We start from the raw sequence: 25,512 nt of genomic DNA, 5'->3' as shown, positions 1-25,512 counted from the left end.
GACACACACACTATGTGTGTTTTGGGTTTAATTCTTTTTTATAAATTGAGTTTTAGTAATTTACACCTTTGGCCCTTCTAGTTTATTTACTTATTATCTTATACGTTTTTCATTACATTACTAATATTTGTATCATTTCCATTAACTAAGTTAAATCTTTAATTGATTTAACTTTTATGTCTAGTAAATCTTTTTGGGGTGTTACAAGTCTACCCCTCTTAAAAGAGGTTTCGTCCCCGAAACCTGGACACATAACAAATTAATTATTTACGTACCGAAGAGAAAAGGGGTAGTGCTTTCGCATTTCATCTTCCGCTTCCCATTTAATTTCCGATCCTTTCTGATGTTGCCATTGTACAAGGACTTGTCTAACGGCTTTATTACGAAGGTTCTTTACTTTAACATCTTTAATGGCTATCGGTCTTTCAACATAGTTTAATCCCTTATCCAATTCAATGTCGTCAAGAGGCACGAACGCCGTTTCATCCGCAAGGCACTTTCTCAATTGTGATACAGGAAAAGTATTGTGAATCCCGTCTAGAGTAGACAACAATTCTAAGCGATAAGCAACCTTCCCGACTCGGGCTACAATCTTAAATGGTCCAATATGACGAGGACCCAATTTACCCCGTTTACGAAAACGGGTTATGCCCTTCCATGGAGATACTTTCAGTAAAACATAATCTCCAACTTGAAACTCGATAGGACGTCTTCTCTTGTCCGCATAGGCTTTTTGCCGATCTTGAGCTGCTTTCAGTCGTGCTCTAGAAAGATCGATCTTTTCGTTGGTCATTGCTATTAAATCGTTAGGTGCAAGTTCCCTTTGTCCTACTCCCCCCAACATATGGGAGTCCTACACTTCCTTCCGTATAATAATTCATAGGGGGCCATTTGGATACCACTATGGTAACTGTTATTATAAGAGAATTCCACGAGTGGTAAATGGTCATCACAAGGGTTCGGATGGTTCTTTCTGATTGGCCGTCTGTTTAGGGGTGATAGGCGATGCTTATGTGTAGCTTCGTACCCATATTTTCATGAAACTTTTGCCAGTAACGAGAGGTAAATCTCGTATCCCGATCCGAGATGACTGACACGGGCACCCCGTGTGGAGAAATTATCTCGTTCATATAAACTTCCGCCATTATTTCCGATGAATAAGTCTCTCGAATAGGTAAAAAAATGGGCACTTTTTGTGAGTCGGTCCACTATTACCCACATTGTGTCGCGCCCCTTCTTCGTTCTAGGTAGCTTTGTCACCAGATCCATTGTTATCTCTTCCCATTTCCATACCGGAATTTCCAAGGGTTGTAATTATCCGTACGGTTTCTGATGTTTTGCCTTCTCTCTGAAACATGTTAAGCATTTCGCGATATACTTAACAATATCTCGTTTCATACCCAGCCACCAATAGTTTGCCTTCAAGTTCCGGTACATTTTTGTTGCCTCAGGGTGAATTGAATACCGTGACTTATTTAAGAGGTAGTATTCATTTACAATCATAAGTATATATCTTCTTCTCGTCTTAAAATCAGGAGTTGAGCTTTCATGCATTTACCATTCGCAGTGGGTCATTCTATTTCCACCTCACTCATACACCATAGAAGATATTAAATTCTAACATTAGCCCCACGAATACCTGTCGTGAGGTTACCTCGGTGTTCTACTATTAGCATCCTTTCTAGGTACTTTCGCTCACATTATAATTTGGACCATTTACATACTTATTTTACTAACATTCATTTGAGTTAAACGTTGCCACCGGATAATTATTATTTCATTCCCGTTTATCTGGAGCAAACCACTGCATTCCATTATTAACGTTACTCCTAATTTCTTTCATATCCTCATGGAAGGTTAGCATATGATAGCACGCACCCTACTATAAACATTCAAATATTGATACACCATCATAATTACCATTTTCATACTCACTTATCCATACTCGTCATGAGGTTTAAGCATCAATCTACATTTTCTACTGTTCCTTGAACTACTTACAACTTTTAGTCTAGCCTCAAATTTAATCTTTCGTATCACTTTATTATTAACTCTTTGCATGCACTACTTATTATACTAACCGGGTATGTTGTGCAAAAGCATCATATAGGCGTTTAACCAATTAGTCTAAACTTTCATTCAAGAACTTTAGATCTTCCCCATAATGATATAAATATCTTCTTATGTTGACCATTAAAGGTCGAACATTTCATACCATACCATAATTATTCTACCCTTTATTTCGTTCACACGTACAACTCAATCTACAGATTCTTACTCATCACTCAAGAACTAAATATTTTACTAACCTTTATTTCATTACATAGACCAATGATCCGCGGCCCGGATCGTCCCGCTCCTTCATGAGTTCTCACCATAACCGGATTAACCTCATTCATCGGTGTGCTGAACTTCTGCTCGTGCACATCCTTTCTCAACACTACCAGTTTTATCACATCAAGCATTCTACCTCCATCATCTATAAAATTTAGGATTAGCATATTTCGTTCAAATCCCTTCAATTGTGGCGCTTATCAACTCATTTTGACCCATTCACAATGGGTTAATACATGACCGTTTCCTAATGTATCATTTCCTCTCATTTGACCCGTACTCAACGGGTCAATACATGACCATCCCTTAATATACCATTTTCATTTGTTCATTCACTGTATTTGGTGTTAAATTCACCTACGTTCTCTCACAAATCCCTTACTAATGAGTGTCCTACATTACACGTTGCATTTCTTACGTAATACTTTCAATATTTGTAAATAATTATTATTTACTGACTTTTGCAATTTAACCTTTTAAAGTCAACCACCACTTAGTACTTTTGTATATAAGTATTGTAGTACGCGTTGTACTTACTTTCATTTCGTACATACTTACAAAACGTTTTTAGCTAACATCTTAACTAATATCCTTTCCATACCTTTCATTAACATTACCAAGTTCTCATTTCCATCTTAAAACTTCTCAACTAAAATTTATGACCGGTTTACCCCTATTTATGAGGTCTTACCGGTTTAACATTATGCCAACCATTTCAACAAGACGTACCTTAACATTTCTCATTTCTTTGTACGTTCCACTTGATTTCGAATATTCAAACATGTATACATCTTCATGTAAATAATTTCGAAGTGATTGCGAAATCATCTTCCTTTAGCGTCCAAGTTCATGCTTGCCTCATTGCTTCCTCTTAACCCGTTTGCCATCATGGTCAAGTTAATTGACAAGATTTATTACTTTCTAATATTATTAGCTTATGTGAGCATACATACAACTGTTCACTTTTTGTCTATTCATACGTTAATTGACTTTTGTTAGTCAAATTTCGTATAAATGTGACATTTATTAATAGTTATCTCATTTCAATTCCATACAACTAAACTATCATCAAGCATAACACGTAATTCATCTAGTACATAACACATTAACTCTTTACTTTAACAATTACGTCAATGGCCATTCCATGATATCCCTATACTCTTGACTTTTAGAAAGTCAACTGTCTTGCTTACACACTTTAAACTTTTGAACATGTATTCATCTAAATATGGTAGGCCATAATATTAATATCCTACGCATTTCATACTCGTATTGTATGACACATACAATTTACATGACCCTCTAAACAATACACATATACTTTCACATACACGTACTTTCACATGCTAATGCTCCATGATTCTATAAATAACAAATTTCATTTAAAGCAACTATATAACATAATTTCAACATATCCTTTACTAATAGGCTCGTATGATTCACATTTAGCACATATTCGTCTCTCAATCATACTAAAGCAAATCATTAAATACACATAAGTATCACACCATTCAAGAACAGGATACAAGCCTCTAATGCATAATTCTGATCAAAGCATACATTTATCCAAATTCTCATACGAATTCCATTTAACTCACATTCTTTGAATTATTTTCACCACTAATCTCATCATTTTTATATTCATTAATTAACAATTCAGGTTCCTTCACATATCCAAGTACTTTAGTCAACATTTACTTCTTTCGTTATTCATAATCATACGTTTCAAACTCCACTTTATGGGTTCGTCATTTATTTCATGCATTCCATACGTTACATTCGACTTTTATGAATTTCATTTCTTCATTACCACACCATTGTTGTCACATATATCTTATTAAACCTACTAAGGACTCTACGGGAACATAAAATAGGCCTTCGGATAACACGGGGACCCCTAGTATGTAAAATGAAACAAAACAGTGGACTGAAACCACACGTGGCGTCAGCGACGGCCGGACAGCCATCGACGACGGTGCCTAAAAAGGCGGCGTCGGCTGAAAACCCCCGTAGGCAGGAGATTAGGGCGTCAGCCCAAATGGTGGTGTCGGCGACGCACAATGTCACACCCCCAAATTCCACTAGCGGAGTATCACCGCGGGGAGCGTGACTGACCAGGATCAAGCCACCAATCATATTGAACAATGTATTAAGGTAAACATAAAATTAACCACAATATAATTGGTGTCCAAAAGAAATTAACCAAGTTTAAGTTATCAGCGGAAGCATAAAGTTTATAATCCAAAACGTAAGTTTAAAAGTTCAAATGTTTAACATGGGGCTCAACAGCCCATGTCCCACAACGACCTCTCCTTCTCGTGCAAGCTCCAAGTAAACACCGAACGACCTGCAAGGCATAAAGTAACGAATCAACAACAAATTTGAGCGAGTTCACAGTTGGTTGTCCATTTTAATGTTGTTCCAAAAACCATTAGTTGTTTTGGAAACCATAATTTAATCCGTTCCTTGTTTCCCAAACCATAACCAGCGGGGGCTACCCCATGTTAACCACTAGACCTGTTACCATATCGACAACTGACTGGAGTCATGTTTATGTGCCATGCGTCAATGTCTATCATCATTGACTAGTGCCCAGATCCATTAGTCCACTCCTGTCCTCTGCGGCATGGTGTGAGGCTTGTCGAACCTAATAACGCTATTTAACTAATGACCTTCTCGCCATTGGCCCGGCGATTAAGTCGATATAAAATTGAGGGACTTCATGATAGAGTTTTGTCTAGTAAGTTATATGTTGTCATCCTTCCTATGGAGGAATGGAGGTACGAATTCTACCCAAGGAGAATACGCAGGTTTAATGTTGTCATCCTTCCCATGGAGGATGGAGGTACATATTCTACCCAAGGAGAATATGCAGGTTCCGTTTTAGTTTCTTAACCCATTCCCAAACCACCGGGAATCCCATGCCTTATAGAAAGTGTGAACTCACCTTAGATTAGCTCGACAGATAAACAAAAGGTCACTTGAGCTAATTGTGGTCAACCACGTCTTAGTAGGGTTACCACACAAGTCAGGTTCAAACCAAGTAACGCACGTATATTTTCTACATGTATACTAGCAAGTTGCATACAAGTATTGATCATGGCATACACGTATAATCACATCAGTCAATTAACAGTACATACAACATTCAACAATAACATTTACGTAAACAGACAGAGCCCAAATATGCAGCCCAACTACACAGGCATGTAATAGTGCAAGTCCAAATAGAGGGTGTGATTATGTGGTCTCGAGTCGAGACTAGGGATCTCGAGTCGGGACAGTGCAGGCTCGGGTTGAAGTCTTGGAGTTCTCGAGTCGCAACTAAGGGTCTCGGGTTATGCATTTATCACTCGAGACCGGTGGTCTCGAGTCGCAACAAGACCCGCAACCATGGTCTCGAGTCTTGTTGTTCTTGTGCAATTGGGATATGGTCTCGAGTCGAGACCGTGGGTTCCCGACTCGCAACCCGTGTCGAAACCAAAAGATGTAACAAACTTCCTTATTTGCAGCTCAATAATTTCATAACATCAGTAAACAACTTTGACAGTTTCACAAATCAGATTAAACAGCATTGAATTCAGAAATCATGCACATTCATATTACCTTAATCATTCTCAATCAAGAACAGTAACAATCGGATTATTAGTTTAATGAGTTCTAACATCAATATGCAAACCCTACATCATAAACATCAAGAATTCAACTATTCCTTAATCAGATTCACCCAATAAAACCATTTAAACATGCCATACCATTGATCCCATGATTTTCATACGACTCGAATTAACATGACTACTAGACTACCAAATACTCTTGCACATATTGATTGTCAAAACCCTAGTCACATTCGGGTTTATCAATTCTAACAATTGGCAAGTTCTTAATTCACTAAGCAGAATACAAACTAACATCATAATTATTTACATGTTCCTGTTTTTCATAACTTCATCAATCACCCTACTAGCATGGAACCCTAAATATCACATAATAACACACATCAATGATCAAACAACCAACAAGAACAAGACACTAACCGGAAGTGTGTAGAACTACAAGTGTCGGGGCGAGATGGAGCGATGAACTGCGATCCGAAGAAGATTCTTGCCGTCGGTTCCGAGAGGGAGGGTAGAGAGGTTAGGGTTTTGTGTGTGTTAAGTGTTTGCAAATTATGAGGATCAAAACCCCATTGTGGGTATATGTATGCGCATAGGGAGTGGGCCGAACCCTTCTTTGGGTTGCCCCTTGGTCTCGAGTCCTAACATGACTACCAGACTACCAAATACTCTTGCACATATTGACTGTCAAAACCCTAGTCACATTCGGGTTTATCAATTCTAACAATTGGCAAGTTCTTAATTCACTAAGTAGAATACAAACTAACATCATAATCATTTACATGTTCCTGTTTTTCATAACTTCATCAATCACCCTACTAGAATGGAACCCTAAATATCACATAATAACACACATCAATGATCAAACAACCAACAAGAACAAGACACTAACCGGAAGTGTGTAGAACTACAAGTGTTGGGGCGAGATGGAGCGATGAACTGCGATCCGAAGAAGATTCTTGTCGTCGGTTCCGAGAGGGAGGGTAGAGAGGTTAGGGTTTTGTGTGTGTGTTAAGTGTTTGCAAATTATGAGGATCAAAACCCCATTGTGGGTATATGCATGCGCATAGGGAGTGGGCCGAACCCTTCTTTGGGTTGCCCCCTTGGTCTCGAGTCCAATAAGAGTGGGCCGAGAGAGGTGTGTGACGAGGGACAAGGTGTGCGACCCAAAGGGCTTATGCAATCGGACACATATTCACGTTCTAATTTTCATATCACATAACACATAGCATATCAAAGCACAATATTCCATCATCAAACACGTCAACTAGTCACGTAATGTTTATACAGGTTACATCAAAGCACAACGAAGGTTCTAAAATACGAGTTGTCACACACAAGACCGCCATCGGTGACGGCATGTTTGCTGTCGTTTCACTGCAGGTCCTATTTTGGGTGTTTTAATCATTTTCTCGGGTCCGTTTCCAATCAAACGGGCCCGGGAACTTCCCATTTCACCCCCATTATTACTCCCCCACATACAATACTTAAAATTATATTGCTAGCACATCATACATACTTACATCTACCGAAAACTTAACTTTTACCTCGTGCGCGATCTTGGAGCGAACACACCTTTGAGTGAGCCATCAGTTTGAGTTCGAGCACTCTAACTTGTGCTCGAATCCCTCAAACCTTTGCTCTGATACCAACTTGTAACGTCCACTTTCCATAAGGTCTAAACTCAATACTTTATTGTCGAAAATCACGACCCAATTTGAACTTTTTACATACCATTAGAAATAAACTTAATTGTTCATACAAAAAACATTTCCGTTTAGACATTCGCAACCAACTAGGTTTATACGTAAGACGTGGCATACTAAGATTTAATATCACACCCCCAAAATACCACTTGCGGAAACACCGCGGGGCGTGTGACGTACCAGGATCTTAGCCACCAATCACATTGAACTACGCGTATAATTTAGACAAACATTCCATTTATTTCAAAATATATAAATCCAAAACATGGGTTTCAAACCAAAGTAAATATCCAGCGGAAGCATAATGTAAACTTTAAGTTGATTATTTTAAAACATAAGTTCGTAATCAATAAAGCAAGTATCTAAGAGTATCGATCCATGACCACTCCAGCACTCCCAGATAGCAAGTCCATATTCAGAAATCTAACGACCTGCAAGCATGCAGACAAGTGTGTCAGACCACGCTGGTGAGTTCAAAGTTTTGTTAACGCATTTAGTTACCAGTTGTATGTTTAAGACAGTTCAATGTTTTGTTTTGATGATGTTATTAACTTGATTACCGTATGTGGCTACTAGATGTGTTTGCCCAAACCCCAATGCCTCTGACAAAGCATTGGTCAAGTGGTCAAGGTAATTAGTTCACGCCCTTCCATTCCGGCCCAGCTTGAGGGTGCCAATCCTAATAGCGCTATCAACTAAATACCTCGTTGCATTCTCAGCAACACGGTAGATGTAAGGGGTCTTATATGATAGATACTGAGTTTAATAACCAACATCCCAGTTTAACAGTTTACCCAACATTCCTTCCCGGAACGTTTACCAGATGTCCCAAACCACCGGGACGCATGCTTAGAAAAGAGCAGTGAACTCACCTTGGATTGCTCAGTAATGAAATTTACTGGTTCACAATTGATCTACCAACCACATCCTAACATGGTTATCAACTCTAGTCAGTGTCGTTTACTTATTAATCACATAACAGGTAACATCACATAACATACATCATACAACACATAGCATCACGAAATCATTCGTCAGTACACAGATTAATATACCAGCTTGAAATATCATGTATCAATCTATACACCAAATATTCATATGTGCGCGTGGCCCAGCTATTCAGGCCCACTTCTCTTTTCGGCCCAAGGCCTTGTGCGACTCGGCTGCTCTTGTGCGACTCAACCCAGTTACCCGGCCCAACATTCATACCAGCCCAACATCTTGTGCGACTGACGTATGCCTTGTGCGATTGACTATTGGGCCAGCGTGTGACCCAACCGGAAAGTTTAGCCCAAACGTTAACTTGTGCGACTTGGCTGAGCTTGTGCGATCCGGGTGTTGTCCATTCGGACTTGTGCGCTTATGGATCTTTTGTGCGATCCAATTCCCTTATGCGATTGGCCGTAAATTAAGGAAATCAGTTTCATATTTTAGTTGGCAACCCAATCATCCAACAGTTTTCGTATTCCATTGATTTGCATGAACCCTAGATCTATCATTTGATCATTAAACCCATAACAGTTACCAAAACAATTCAAACCAACGATTCCTATGATTTCATCCATTCATCATCACACACAATCGAACCAATCTAAGAAACAATTCCTTGAACCAACATCATCACATAACATGAACTAACTGCATAACATCCTTATTCAGATTCAACAGTTCATAATCATAAGCATGCTTAAACTTCAACGATTCTGGCATCGTGTATTCGGTGTATAACAAATCATGAGTGAATTCCTACATTTTCTTGCTAACATGTGTAATCACTATTTCAATTAATTCATAACCAAGACCACAGCATAACCTTTTAACACAATTACAAACAAATCAATCATGCAAAACATCTTAATTATGAATATGATCACTAACCGAGAAGTGATGTGTACGTGCAAGAAGGTTGAGACAAGGGATGATGATGCTAAACGACGAGGGCTTTGAGGGTGAAGACTGTCGTCGATGATGAGAGGGAAGGATTAGGGTTTTGTGTGATTTGATCTATGACAACATAATGAGAAACTACACCCCCCCCCCTTAGTGTATGCGTACAAGAGTTATGGGCTGAAACCCATCCTTGGGTTTCATGTTGGGCCGTGGACTAGCCCACCATATTTGTTGTGAAATGAGGAGGTTGTGCGATTAAGCACATCTTGTGCGACCGAGTCATATATACATATATATATACACAATCAAGTAATAATCAAACTCATATCATTCTATTAACCACATCACATGATCACATAACGTTTATACGAGCTACATTAAAATATCAAGGAAGTCTAAAATGTGGGTTGTCACATCATCCCCAACTTGAAAGAAATTTCATCCCGAAATTTGGCAAGCAATCCAAAACGGTACAGTGTTAGATCAAGATGACTGCGCATTCTCCGCGGGTGCCACATCATCCCCAACTTGAATGGGAATTTCGTCCCGAAATTCACTAGTTGCACTAACTTTAGATTTGCTAGGTTTGGTCTTGTCTTTGGGGAACAAATGTGGATACTTAAGCTTCATCTAATCCTCGCGTTCCCATGTGAACTCCGGTCCACGTCGTGAGTTCCAACGAACTCTCACAATTGGAATACGACTGTGCTTGCGAACCTTAACTTCCCGGTCCATAATCTCAATTGGTTCTTCGATAAACTGCAACTTGTCGTCGATCTTCAGTTCTTGAAATGGTACGACCAATGTTTCATCAGACAAACACTTCTTTAACTGTGACACATGGAACACATCATGGACGTTACCCACTCAGCAGGTAACTCCAACCTGTAGGCCACTTTACCAATTCGCTCCAGAATTCTGAATGGCCCTACATAACGAGGGTTTAGCTTGCCACGTTTCCCAAAATGCACCACACCCTTCCAGGGTGAGACTTTCAACATGACGCGATCATTAACTTCAAATTCCAAGGGTTTCCTACGTTTGTCAGCGTAGCTTTTCTGGCGGTCGTGCGCTGCGGCCATACAGTTTCGGATCTGAGCAATATTTTCTGATGTTTCAAGCACAAGCTCAGGGCCTGTGATCTGACTGTCACCTACATAACGAGGGTTTAGCTTGCCACGTTTCCCGAAATGCACCACACCCTTCCAGGGAGAGACTTTCAACATGACGCGATCATTAACTTCAAATTCCAAGGGTTTCCTACGTTTGTCAGCGTAGCTTTTCTGGCGGTCGTGCGCTGCGGCCATACGGTTTCGGATCTGAGCAATATTTTCTGATGTTTCAAGCACAAGCTCAGGGCCTGTGATCTGACTGTCACCCACTTCAAGCCAACAGAGAGGAAAACGACATTTCCGCCTGTACAATGCTTCGAACAGAGCTGCCTGGATACTAGTGTGGTCGCTGTTGTTGTAGGAGAACTCAATCAACGGCAAGTGCTTCTCCCATCCTTTCCCAAAATCAATTACACATGCCCGCAGCATGTCTTCAAGTGTCTGAATGGTGCGCTCGCTCTGACCATCCGTTTGTGGGTGATATGCGGTACTCATATCGAGTTGTGAACCGAACGATTTATGCATTGACTACCATAATTCAGAAGTAAAACGCGGATCTCGATCTGAGATGATAGAAGTTGGCACCCCGTGCCTAGAAACCACCTCCTTAAGATAAATGCTGCCAGCTGTGAAAACTTATCTGTTTCTTTGATTGCCAGAAAATGCGCTGACTTTGTGAGACGGTCGACAATCACCCAAATAGTATCATTCCTAGCCTGAGTCCTCGGTAACCCTGTAACGAAATCCATGGCGATCTGCTCCCACTTCGACGTGGGTATCTCTGGCTGCTGAAGTAGACCCGAGGGCTTCTGATGCTCCGCTTTGACTTTAGCACAAGTCAAACATTTGCTAACGTAAGTTGCTATGTGAGTTTTCATGCTAGGCCACCAATACGTAGTCTTTAAGTCGTGGTACATCTTATCTGAACCAGGATGTACTGAGTAGCGGGACTTATGTGCTTCCTCCATTACAAGTTCTCGTAAATTGCCATAGACTGGGACCCAGATGCGTCCGGTTACGTAGTAAGCGGGACTTTTGACCCTTGAGCCGCGTAGAGCTTCAACCCTGACGTTTTCTGGTTTCAACACTTCTACCTGAGCATCTCGTATCTGGGAAGGGAACTAGATTGAATGGTGAGTTGTAATGCTCGCACACGCTTAGGTGCAGTATCCTTTCGACTGAGGGCGTCAGCTGTCACACCCCCAAAATCCACATGCGGAGTACTACCGCTTGGGAGCGTGACTGACCAGGATCAAGCCACCAATCATATAGAACAATGTATATAGTAAAAGTAAATGTCATTAAACCAAACCCATCCATATGAAAGGTGTTCAAAACATAAGTAATAGTTCAACGTTCAGCGGAAGCAAATAAGTAAAAGCCCAATCTTAAATAAGTATGTAATGTCATAACGTTCAATCATAGCATTCACGATCCTTGTCCACAACGACTTGCTCCTCCCTGTGCAAGCTCCATATGTACCTAAGGTCCTGCAAGGCATGCAGCAGAGAGTCAACAACTAGTTGAGCGAGTTCACAGAAAGTAAGTTCGTAGCAGTAATTCGTATGTTCATTTAGTGGGGGCTTCCCACGTATGTATGTACTAATAGTGGGGGTTTCCCATGATTATATTTATTACTAATGGGGGCTTCCCATGTTTATCCTTACTAGACTATTGTAACCATGTGTTCATCTTAATCCGAGAACAGGAATACGTACAAGGTCACGTAGGTTTTACGTGAGTGCCCTTCCCCGAGGACAGTGGTACGCATGGGGTTTATGTAGGTTTTACGTAAGTGTCCTTTCGACCCGGAAGACAGTAGTAGGTATGAGTTTACGTACGTTTTACGTAAGTGTCCTCTCGACCCGGGACACAGTGGTAGATTCTAATTTACGTAGGTTTTACGTAAGTGTCCTGACTAACCTGAGGACGATGGTATATAGTCTAGCAATAGTGTAAGTACGAGTAATTATCCAATACAAATCTTCCCAACCCAATTCCCAACCCGGGAATCCCATGCTTTAGCTGTGTGAACTCACCTTGGTTTGCTCGGTATGTTATTGCTTCTAGGGTTTATTAAATGTCTAAGTCCGTTACACACGACCTAGGATTCATTGCACATGATACGATGTAAGTGTTTGCATCAAATTAGGGTTTACGAGTCATTGATATTCAAGCAACTGTGTTGTGTGTGTTTATTGTGTACAGGCTGATATCACATAGAATGTTCATACATGCAGGATCATACAGTTGCATTCAGTATCATACGATTATATATATATATATATAGAATCATACATCACGTAAACAGTTAATCGTGTTCACATAATTCATGCGTCACGTCTTTTATTTCACAGTTTAGTCTAACATGGATATTAACATATTTGCCACTGTTAACATACTTAGTACATTTAACGGCGTTAATAAACTTAACAAGTTTAACGGAGTTAGTGGCTTAAAAAAGTAGCATACACATCTTAACAAATTCAACATCAATAACATACAACTCATGGTTTCATATTAATCATTACACAAAGTCGGACAGGGCCTTGCCCTTCTAAAATTCGGACAAGAAGTGGGGGGTTTCCCCTTCATAAAAGTCGGACCAAAGGTCCCTAGGCATAAGCTCGGACAAAAGATGAGGGGGGGGGGGGGCTTCCCTGATTAAAAGTCGGACTAGAGGGGTGGGGGTAAAAACATGGACCAAAGGTTGGGGGTTAAAAGTCGGACATGGGTGTGGGGGGTTAAAACTCGGACAAGCATATTGTGCAATCAATATTCGGACAAGCCAACACAACTCAAAAGTCGGACCATGTTATTTATAAAAGTCGGACCCCATAATGCTTGAACAAAGTTCGGACATGCTATCCTGTTTACAAAATTCGGACCATCTAGTGTCTACAAAAGTCGGACTAGCAACAGATCATAAAACTCAGACCACTATTAACATTCAGAAGTCAAAACCCTAATAGCACAAAAACATACGATGAGTAACGTAACAACATTCATACGATCCTGAAACTCTAACCTCACACATGTCACAGTACAGAATCAAATCAATCATCAACAGTTCACACATATCATACATCTGAATCATCAGGCAATTGATTACATAATAACCTTATTCATTTCTCAATAAATCAGACTCAATCAATGAGCAGAGAATATCAAATGAAACAAGGGTTTAGCATGAATGAATTAATCAAAAATTAGCAAAACCAATAATTAACGATTACCTTGAATTGATTCTAACTAGATTGCAAGGTTACGATTGATGCAGGAGACTTGTGCTTGTGATGAAGATGATGATTGCCAGAGAAGATCAGAGGATTGCAAGTACGTGTTTTGTTTTGTGTAATGATTAGTGAAAAGGGATTAGGGTTAAGAATAGTTTAAGTTTCACTAATTACTCTATACACCGTTAATTATTATATTTTTCAATAGTACACCATCTCAAACAATTTCACAGTTTCACCACCAAGTTCATATATTTGACAAGTCTTTCACAATTAACACATAACCATGCACAATCACACAATACGATTCATTGCATCAAAACGTATACAATTCCATAGCAACTAATTGTGCAAATAAACAACTAAACAACCAATGAACGTGCAATAAATGCGGAATTGAAATCTTGGAAACTCGAGTTGTCACATTATCCCCAACTTGAAAGAAATTTCGTCCCGAAATTTAGCATGCGGTTACTGAGGAAGCTAGGTGAGTTGTATCGTTTACTGATTTTCCTGAGGTGTCACATCATCCCCCCGTTGATTTGGAATTTCGTCCCGAAATTCTGTATTAGTAGCTTCAGCCTCAGTAGTGGTTGCATTGGTTCCGAATAACTGGGGATGCTTGAGTTTCATTTGATCTTCACGCTCCCAGGTGAACTATGGGCTGCGACGGGAGTTCCAACGAACGCGAACAAGAGGGATTCTCGTGTTCTTGAGGGCCTTAACATCCTGGTCCGTGATTTCAACAGGTTCCTCGACGAACTGCAACCGCTCGTCGACAGTGAGCTCCTTTAAGGGAACTATGAGGGTCTCATCTGACAGGCACTTCTTCAGATTCGACACGTGAAAAACATTGTGAACTGCATCGAGTTCAGCTGGTAAGTTTAATCTGTAGGCTACTTTGCCTATTCTTTCTGCGATTTCGAACGGTCCGACATACCGCGGATTGAGTTTGCCCCGTTTCCCAAAATGAACCACACCCTTCCAGGGTGAGACGTTAAGTAAAACCCGGTCCCCGACCTGAAATTCCAATGGCTTCCTACGCTTATCCGCGTAGCTTTTCTGACGGTCGCGAGCTGCCGCCATGCGTTGTCGTATCTGCGCAATCTTTTCCGTGGCGTCCACTAGAATCTCTGGACCCGTGATCTGACTATCCCCCACCTCTGCCCAACAGAGAGGTGACCGGCATTTACGCCCGTACAATGCCTCAAATGGAGCGGCTTGAATGCTGGTGTGATAGCTGTTATTATAGAAAACTCCACCAAAGGGAGATGCTTTTCCCAGCCGTTGCCGAAGTCGATAACGCAAGCTCGAAGCATGTCTTCGAGAGTCTGGATCGTGCGCTCAGACTGCCCATCCGTCTGAGGATGATATGCTGTGCTCATGTCTAACCGTGAGCCAAAAGATTTGTGCATCGCTTGCCATAGCTCTGACGTGAATCGTGCATCCCGATCCGAAATGATAGAGGTGGGCACCCCGTGCCTCGAAACAACTTCTTTAAGATAAACGTCTGCGAGAGTGGAGAACTTATCCGTTTCCTTAATAGCCAAGAAATGAGCAGACTTGGTGAGTCGATCCACGATCACCCATATAGTATCATTCCCACGCTGAGATTTGGGTAGGCCTGTAACAAAATCCATGGAAATTTCTTCCCATTTCCATTGCGGTATCTTGGGTTGCTGAAGTAGGCCCGCTGGTTTCTGATACTCCACTTTGACTTTTGCACATGTCAAACACTTGCCGACGTAAGTTGCGATGTGGGCTTTCATGCTAGGCCACCAATATGTAGTTCTGATGTCGTGATACATTTTATCCGAACCTGGATGTACCGAGTAGCGAGACTTGTGAGCTTCATCCATCACAAGTTCTCGTAAACCGCCATAAAGTGGGACCCAAATACGTCCTATTACATAGTAGGCGCCGTCTTCCTTCTGTTCTAATCGTTGCCTTGAGCCGCGTAAGGCTTCAGCCCTGACGTTTTCTGGTTTCAATGCTTCTACCTGAGCATTTCGTATCTGTGCAGGAAGATCAGACTGAATAGTAAGCTGCAAGGCTCGTACGCGCCTAGGTAGAGTATCTTTTCGACTGAGAGCGTCAGCCACAACATTGGCTTTGCCTGGATGGTACTTGATGGCGCATTCGTAATCATTAAGTAACTCGACCCATCGTCGTTGACGCATGTTCAATTCCTTCTGCTTGAAGATATGCTCGAGACTCCTGTGATCGGTGTAAATTGTACACTTGGTACCATACAGGTAGTGTCGCCATATCTTGAGCGCGAAAACAACAGCTCCCAGCTCTAAATCGTGCGTCGTGTAGTTCCATTCATGAACTTTGAGTTGTCGCGAAGCGTAGGCAATAACTTTATCCCGTTGCATCAATACATAACCAAGACCCTGTATCGATGCATCACAATAGTCCACAAAATCATCTGTGCCTTCTAGCAATGAGAGAATAGGTGCGCTGCATAGTCTATCCTTCAGGTACTGAAAAGCTGTTTCCTGTGTATTACCCCAATGATAGGTAACACCTTTCTGTGTCAGCATTGTAAGCGGCTGTGCGATCTTGGAAAAGTCTTTGATGAATCGTCTGTAGTACCCCGCCAAACCCACGAATTGGCGTATTTCCGTTGGTGTACGCGGTGCAGGCCAGTTCCTGATCGAATCTACCTTGGATGGATCGACATGAATCCCATCCCTGTTCACCACATGGCCTAAGAAATGGACTTCACGAAGCCAGAAGTCGCATTTTGAAAACTTAGCGTACAGTTGTTCCTTTCGAAGAAGTTCCAAGAGAAGACGTAAGTGCTGCTCGTGTTCCTCCTGACTCTTGGAGTAGATCAGAATGTCGTCGATGAAAACGATGACGAACTTGTCTAGATAAGGTTTGCACACCCTGTTCATAAGATCCATGAAAACTGCAGGCGCGTTCGTAAGCCCAAAAGGCATGACTAGAAACTCGTAGTGACCGTAATGAGTTCTGAATGCTGTCTTGGAGACGTCCTCGTCCCGGACTCTCAGTTGATGGTAACCGGACCTTAGATTGATCTTGGAGTAGTAGCTCGACCCTTGCAACTGGTCGAATAAGTCATCAATACGCGGCAGAGGATAACGGTTCTTCACTGTGACCTTGTTCAGTTCGCGGTAATCAATGCACATCCTGAAAGTACCGTCTTTCTTTTTCACGAATAGTACTGGAGCTCCCCAAGGCGAAGAGCTTGGACGAATGAAGCCCTTATCCAAGAGCTCTTGTAGTTGCTTTGACAGTTCTTCCAGTTCGGTTGGAGCTAAACGATACGGTGCGTGAGCTATAGGTGCTGCTCCTGGAGCTAGCTCGACTTGAAACTCGACCTGGCGATGAGGCGGTAGACCAGGTAAATCTTCAGGAAACACTTGAGGAAAGTCGCGTACAACTGGGATATCCTCTATTCTTTTCTCTTTCGTCGATGCATCAGCAACTAGTGCCAAAATGGCAGTGTGCCCCTTTCGTAAACATTTCTGAGCCTTCAAGAAGGAGATGATGCCAACCACAGCACCACTCTTGTCGCCTTGAACTTCGAGAGGTTCTTGACCAGAACGGGGAATACGAATAATCTTCTCCTTACATAAGATCTCTGCTTGCTGCTTGGATAACCAATCCATACCCACGACGATGTCGAAACTACCCAGAACTATAGGGAAAAGGTCGATGGAGAAAGTCTGACCAGCGAGGATAAGATTACAACCCTGAACTATTTGTGTGGCCTCTATATTTTTACCATTAGCTAACTCTACGACATGTTTGGTATTTAGGGGAGTTGGTGCACGTTTTAACATTTGGCTAACTTTCAATAACACATAACTTGTATCCACACCCGAATCAAACAATACAGTAACATAAATGTCGTCGAGAAGAAACTTACCCATGACCACGTTAGGATCGTTCCTTGCGTCACCTCGACCCAGCACAAAAGCACGACCCCTAGCTTCATTGCAGTTATTGTTCCCACCGTTGTTGTTACCATTGCCTTGGTTGTTGTTGTTGTTGCGATTCTGGTTCTGGTTTAACTGGGGGCAATCATGCTTGAAATGACCTTTAGCCCCACACTGAAAACATCCCCTGTTGCCCCGCTGTTGCTGCTGTTGCGGGTTTTGTGGAGCTGGTAATTGCAGTTGCTGGTTCTGATTCGCATGCCGTGGACTCCTACAGTCTTTGGCCTCGTGACCCATCTTGAGACACCTTTGGCAACGACCCTTGTTGCACTGGCCGCTGTGATGCCTGTTACAGTTGTGACACTTGGGGTGAGATCCTTGATACCTTTTCTGCCTGTGACCACTAGAAGATTGCTGACTAGGACTCTGGTAGTGATCAGTCTTTTGCTGTTGAGCCTGAGACTGAACTGTTGCTGAACCCTTGCTAGAATCCCCCTCCCACTTTCTTTTGTTGTCATTGGGGGTAGTAGGAGTAGCGGCTGATGTGGTAGCAGTAGTAGCGCTAATACGTTTGGGCAACTTGTTCTGTTCCACCGCCTGATCTGTGAGGCGACGAGCAAGACGCTGAATGTCTTGGATATTGTCGAGATTAGCCGATGTCACATGGCTCTGAATTTCTGATGCTAGACCCTTGAGGTACAACTCAATGCGCTTGATCGGAGGGTCCACCATGGTTGGACACAAGATGGCCAGTTCGTTCGACCGTTTCGTGTAAGCTTCGATTTCCGACCCTATCATTTTCAGATGGTAAAACTCATCTTCCAACTTGTGGATGTCATCCCGTGTGCAGTATTCCCTCTTGATAAGTTCCTTGAAATCGTTCCAAGGGGTGGCGTTAGTAGCTGCCAACCCTAAAATCTGAACTTGCGCGTTCCACCAAGTTAGCGCAATTTCTTCCAGCGTGCCAGTGGCGTACTTCACCCTGCGATCCTCAGGGCATTCACACATTTCAAATACCGACTCGAGCTTTTCGAACCAATGGAGTAGTCCCACTGCTCCCTCTGTGCCATTGAATGTGCTTGGACGACAGTCCATGAAGTTCTTGAATGTGCAGACAGGTTTTGGGGCGTGTTGACCTATTGTGTACAAATAGGACAAAGTTAAACACTAGAGTTAATGTAGGATCTAAAGATCCTAGTGTGAATCACATCCGCAGGGTATACTACCTGCTGGTGCGGCTGCAAGTGCCGCAGCTACTCGTTCATTGATAAGAGCCGTCAACTGGGCTTGAGTCATGTTCACACGTCCAGACATGATCTTCATAGTAAAAGTAGAATAAGTGAGAATGGTTCGCGAGTAGTGCGATGACAGAAGAGTGTAAGCACATAGGTGTTCTCAAGCAATAACAGATAGTAAGCAATGTAATCTAAGCATACTGCGAGCAAAGTTCTATGTAATTCTAGCATGCAGGTAATAAACATAAACCTTATTACCTAAGATGTTGAGTCTTGCACGTGGAGCGAAGCGTCGTTGTGGATCGTTGAGAGCACTGTACTGGTTATAGTCTGGTTTTAATAAAAACGTTTTCCATTATTAAAACCAAGTTCTCTATAACCAATGGCTCTGATACCAATCTGTCACACCCCCAAAATCCACACGCGGAGTACTACCGCTTGGGAGCGTGACTGACCAGGATCAAGCCACCAATCATATAGAACAATGTATATAGTAAAAGTAAATGTCATTAAACCAAACCCATCCATATGAAAGGTGTTCAAAACATAAGTAATAGTTCAACGTTCAGCGGAAGCAAATAAGTAAAAGCCCAATCTTAAATAAGTAGTAATGTCATAACGTTCAATCATAGCATTCACGATCCTTGTCCACAACGACTTGCTCCTCCCTGTGCAAGCTCCATATGTACCTAAGGTCCTGCAAGGCATGCAGCAGAGAGTCAACAACTAGTTGAGCGAGTTCACAGAAAGTAAGTTCGTAGCAGTAATTCGTATGTTCATTTAGTGGGGGCTTCCCACGTATGTATGTACTAATAGTGGGGGTTTCCCATGATTATATTTATTACTAATGGGGGCTTCCCATGTTTATCCTTACTAGGCTATTGTAACCATGTGTTCATCTTAATCCGAGAACAGGAATACGTACAAGGTCACGTAGGTTTTACGTGAGTGCCCTTCCCCGAGGACAGTGGTACGCGTGGGGTTTACGTAGGTTTTACGTAAGTGTCCTTCCGACCCGGAAGACAGTAGTAGGTATGAGTTTACGTAGGTTTTACGTAAGTGTCCTCCCGACCCGGGAGACAGTGGTAGATTCTAATTTACGTAGGTTTTACGTAAGTGTCCTGACTAACCTGAGGACGATGGTATATAGTCTAGAAATAGTGTAAGTACGAGTAATTATCCAATACAAATCTTCCCAACCCAATTCCCAACCTGGGAATCCCATGCCTTGGCTGTGTGAACTCACCTTGGATTGCTCGGTATGTTATTGCTTCTAGGGTTTATTAAATGTCTAAGTCCGTTACACACGACCTAGGATTCATTGCACATGATACGATGTAAGTGTTTGCATCAAATTAGGGTTTGCGAGTCATTGATATTCAAGCAACTGTGTTGTGTGTGTTTATTGTGTACAGGCTGATATCACATAGAATGTTCATACATGCAGGATCATACAGTTGCATTCAGTATCATACGATTATATATATATATAGAATCATACATCACGTAAACAGTTAATCGTGTTCACATAATTCATGCGTCACGTCTTTGATTTCACAGTTTAGTCTAACATGTATATTAACATATTTGCCACTGTTAACATACTTAGTACATTTAACGGCGTTAATAAACTTAACAAGTTTAACGGAGTTAGTGGCTTAACAAAGTAGCATACACATCTTAACAAATTCAACATCAATAACATACAACTCATGGTTTCATATTAATCATTACACAAAGTCGGACAGGGCCTTGCCCTTCTAAAATTCGGACAAGAAGTGGGGGGTTTCCCCTTCATAAAAGTCGGACCAAAGGTCCCTAGGCATAAGCTCGGACAAAAGATGAGGGGGGGGGGCTTCCCTGATTAAAAGTCGGACTAGAGGGGTGGGGGTAAAAACACGGACCAAAGGTTGGGGGTTAAAAGTCGGACATGGGTGTGGGGGGGTTAAAACTCGGACAAGCATATTGTACAATCAATATTCGGACAAGCCAACTCAACTCAGAAGTCGGACCATGTTATTTATAAAAGTCGGACCCCATAATGCTTGAACAAAGTTCGGACATGCTATCCTGTTTACAAAATTCGGACCATCTAGTGTCTACAAAAGTCGGACTAGCAACAGATCATAAAACTCAGACCACTATTAACATTCAGAAGTCAAAACCCTAATAGCACAAAAACATACGATGAGTAACGCAACAACATTCATACGATCCTGAAACTCTAACCTCACACATTTCACAGTACAGAATCAAATCAATCATCAACAGTTCACACATATCATACATCTGAATCATCAGGCAATTGATTACATAATAACCTTATTCATTTCTCAATAAATCAGACTTAATCAATGAGCAGAGAATATCAAATGAAACTAGGGTTTAGCATGAATGAATCAATCAACAATTAGCAAAACCAATAATTAACGATTACCTTGAATTGATTCTAACTAGATTGCAAGGTTACGATTGATGCAGGAGACTTGTGCTTGTGATGAAGATGATGATTTCCAGAGAAGATCAGAGGATTGCAAGTACGTGTTTTGTTTTGTGTAATGATTAGTGAAAAAGGATTAGGGTTAAGAATAGTTTAAGTTTCACTAATTACTCTATACACCCTTAATTATTATATTTTTCAATAGTACACCATCTCAAACAATTTCACAGTTTCACCACCAAGTTCATATATTTGACAAGTCTTTCACAATTAACACATAACCATGCACAATCACACAATACGATTCATTGCATCAAAACGTATACAATTCCATAGCAACTAATTGTGCAAATAAACAACTAAACAACCAATGAACGTGCAATAAATGCGGAATTGAAATCTTGGAAACTCGAGTTGTCACATCAGCCACAACGTTTGCCTTGCCCGGATGGTACTTGATGGCACATTCGTAATCATTTAGTAACTCGACCATCGTCGTTGTCGCATATTCAGTTCCTTCTGGCCGAAAATATGCTGAAGACTCCTGTGGTCGGTATAAATAGTGCATTTAGTACCGTACAGGTAATGCCTCCAGATTTTGAGCGCAAACACCACCGCTCCCAACTCCAAATCGTGAGTCGTGTAATTCTTCTCGTGTACCTTCAACTGTCGAGAAGCATAAGCTATCACCTTCTCGCGTTGCATCAACACACAACCAAGACCCTGAATCGATGCATCACAGTAAACCACAAAATCCTCAGTGCCTTCAGGTAATGACAAAATCGGTGCACTACAAAGTTTCTGCTTTAATAATTGGAAAGCCTCCTCTTGTTTCGTTCCCCAAGAATAAGAAACGTTCTTTTGTGTCAAGGAGGTAAGAGGTTGAGCGATCTTCGAGAAATCCTGAATAAACCGACGGTAGTACCTTGCAAGACCCAGGAATTGTCGCACCTCCGAAGGATTCTTCGGCGCCGCCCAATTCCTAATAGCATCGATCTTGGCAGGGTCCACATATATCCCAACTTGTTGACAATATGCCCAAGAAAATGTACTTCTCGAATCCAGAAATCACACTTAGACAACTCCGCGCAAAGCTGCTCCTTCCTCAGGAGCTCCAAGATAAGACGCAGATGTCGCTCGTGATCTTCCTTGCTCTTCGAGTAGATTAAAATGTCATCTATGAATACTATAACGAAATCGTCAAGATACGGCTTGCATACGCGGTTCATGAGATCCATGAAGACCGCTGGTGCATTCGTAAATCCAAACGGCATAACCAAAAACTCATAGTGCCCATAGCGCGTTCGAAAAGCCGTTTTCGGAACATCCTCCGCTCGGACTCTCACCTGATGATAGCCGGATCTTAAGTCGATATTCGAATAAAAACTTGACCCTCGCAACTGGTCAAACAAGTCGTCGATGCGTGGTAATGGATAACGGTTCTTGATTGTCACCTTGTTGAGCTCGCGATAATCTATACACATCCGAAAGGATCCGTCCTTCTTCTTTGCAAACAACACTGGGGCTCCCCAAGGCGAAGAACTGGGTCGAATAAAGCCTCTGTCCAACAACTCTTGCAACTGGTTAGACAGTTCTTGCAATTCTCCAGATGCTAAACGGTAAGGAGCACGAGCAATTAGAGCTGCTCCTGGTGCAAGTTCGATCTGAAATTCCACTTGGCGATGAGGAGGTAAACCAGGAAGTTCCTCAGGAAATACATCGGCGAATTCACATACCACTAGCAGATCCTCAATCTTTCTTTCTCCTGACGGAGTATCCGTAACAAGTGCCAGAATGGAAGGATACCCCTTTCGTAGAGATTTTTGCGCTTGCATAGCTGAAATAATACCGACCATCGCACCACTGTGATGCCCCTGAACCAACAATGGCTCTCCATCAGGGAGAGGAATACGCACAATCTTTTCCTTACACAGGATCTCAGCTTGGTGCTTAGATAGCCAATCCATACCAATCACTATATCGAAACTACCGAGGGTAACAGGAAGAAGATCAATATCAAACACTTGACCCACGAGATCTAGTTTACATCCAAAAAAGACATGCGAAGCTTCTATCGTTTTACCATCGACTAATTCTACTACTTGCTTAACCTCTAAAGGTGTGGGAGTTAACCCTAGTCGCTGGCTAAACTCTAGGGACACATAGCTCCAATCGGCACCGGAATCAAATAACACAGAAGCAATAAGATTGTTCACAGAAAACGTACCAGTCACGACATTGCCGTCATTCCTAGCATCCCCAGCACCGATCGTAAACACCCTTCCACGAGCACCGTTGCCCCCATTGTTGCCGTTGTTATTTCCAGCATTGTTGTTATTCTGGCGGTTGTTGTCGTTGGCGTTTTGATTCAATTGAGGGCAGTCCCGCTTAAAGTGGCCCTCATCCCCACACTGATAGCACCCCTTCTTGAAACCCTGACTCTGGTGAGGTTGCTGCCTTTGCTGTCTCTGATACGGCTGGTTTTGCTGTTGTTGCTGTTTCGGTTGTGGGGCTCTACAATCTTTGGCCTCGTGGCCCACTTTCTCGCATCTACGGCAAGCCCGGACACACTGTCCGTAATGATGATAGCCACACTTGCTGCATTGTGGCTTCTTCCCAACATAAGAACCCTGATTCTGATTACTACCTTGACCTTGATTGACTGAGGACGACTGACTGACACTGCGGTTGTTGTTGTTGTTGTCTGGCCTTTTCTGAGATTGGCTGACACTGGTTGCTTTGTCAGCGTCGTTCCATTTCTGTTTGCCGTCAGTGGTGGGGTAGTGGCTGTGGTAGCGGCAGTAGCGGTAGCAGAAACACGTGGTGGTAGTGAATTACTCTCCACCTCTTGATCAACGATCTTGTGAGCCAAACGGACAATCTGTGTCAAGTTGTTGAGATTTGCTGCAGTAACTAAACCCTTCACTCGTGGAGGTAATCCCTTAATGAACAACTCGATTCTTCGACGCATAGGTCGGGACAGATTCGGGCACATGTCAGCCAACTCATATGACCGCTTCACGTATGCTTCAATTTCAGATCCCACCATTTTCAGGTCATAATACTCGTTCTCCAATTTCTAGATCTCATCGTGAGGACAATACTCCTCCCTGATCAATTCCTTAAAGTTATCCCAGGTAGTGGCATTTGCCGCCTCGATGCCCAACAACTGAACCTAGGCATTCCACCATGTCAGGGCACCATCCTCGAGTATGCCCATGGCATACTTCACTATGTCCCCAGCAGGACAGTTACACATAGCAAAAACTGAATCTGCCTTCTCAAACCATCGCAGGAGTCCTACAGCCCCTTCGGTCCCGTTGAAGGTCTGTGGCTTACAATCCATAAGCATCTTAAACGTGCAAGCAGGTGGATTGTTTTGGTGTTGCGCTTGCTGACCTAATGGACGAAAGAAAACACATTACAGGAGTAAGAGTCGTGTACGCGACACAAGAACAAAAAGGTAATTGGCACTTATCGTACCAGCTTGATAGGCTGCCAAAGCCTCAGCCACTCGTGTGTTGATCAAATTTGTTAACTCAGCTTGAGTCATGTTGATGTTACCACGTCCGTGTCCTCGTCCACTCATGATTCTATATATGGAAATGCACCAATTTAGGAGTCGAAATAAGGTGAAAGGCAAGTATCACGTTGATATCTACGTACTACCAAGTTTACACATAATAAGGCAGAACCCTTCTCACGCTCGTTAAGCCTCACTAGGACTTACATGCACCTCACGTTATTATTAAGTGTGCACCCATAATAATAAGGCAATTTGCATGCTTATCCCAGCGCCTCTTAACTTGCGCTAGAAGTTTCCCCCCACATTCAAATAACAAAACAGAAGGTATCACAGGATTACGAATCACAAGAGTCGAAGAGTAGTGTCATGCTATCAAGTCACCATAGTATCTAGTATGTGGTTTCATGCAAGCTGTGAGTGTGACTACTAAACAAGTAATGCATAAAGTAAAGAGAAGACGAACCTTGCAATCTGGAGCTGAGTGTCATGATCGATTTTTGAAGGT

At 42.1% G+C, this 25,512-nt stretch overlaps 2 protein-coding genes across 2 annotated transcripts; both read right to left on the bottom strand.

Annotated features, from left to right (window-relative positions):
• Positions 1–259: 259 nt before the first annotated feature.
• Positions 260–793, bottom strand: LOC110875585. Its single transcript, XM_022123998.1, has one exon. It carries the CDS (start codon positions 791–793, stop codon positions 260–262), a length of 534 nt encoding a protein of 177 aa, XP_021979690.1.
• A 450-nt stretch (positions 794–1,243) lies between these two features.
• Positions 1,244–24,530, bottom strand: LOC118491524. Its single transcript, XM_035989369.1, has 5 exons — positions 24,163–24,530; positions 23,709–24,031; positions 23,025–23,519; positions 2,310–2,479; positions 1,244–1,348 (listed from the first exon to the last, which is right to left on the bottom strand). The coding sequence occupies exons 1-5, from the start codon at positions 24,528–24,530 to the stop codon at positions 1,244–1,246; spliced, it is 1,461 nt and encodes a 486-aa protein (XP_035845262.1).
• Positions 24,531–25,512: the final 982 nt, after the last annotated feature.

The sequence above is a fragment of the Helianthus annuus genome, chromosome 4, assembly GCF_002127325.2.
Source record: "Helianthus annuus cultivar XRQ/B chromosome 4, HanXRQr2.0-SUNRISE, whole genome shotgun sequence".
NCBI lineage: Eukaryota > Viridiplantae > Streptophyta > Magnoliopsida > Asterales > Asteraceae > Helianthus > Helianthus annuus.
Note: the sequence above shows the minus strand (reverse complement) of the source record. Positions and strands in the feature narration are given on the sequence as shown.

Bases quoted from the DNA above. Each gene is read 5' to 3' on its own strand.
- LOC110875585 (XM_022123998.1), bottom strand. From the start codon at position 793: ATGACCAACGAAAAGATCGATCTTTCTAGAGCACGACTGAAAGCAGCT.
- LOC118491524 (XM_035989369.1), bottom strand. From the start codon at position 24,530: ATGGTGGGATCTGAAATTGAAGCATACGTGAAGCGGTCATATGAGTTG. The intron at 23,520-23,708 runs GTACGTTTTCTG...GATGTAAACTAG, and splicing joins TGACGGCAATGTCGTGACTG to ATCTCGTGGGTCAAGTGTTT. The intron at 1,349-2,309 runs GTTAGTAAAATA...AACATGTTTCAG, and splicing joins GTCTATGTAATGAAATAAAG to AGAGAAGGCAAAACATCAGA.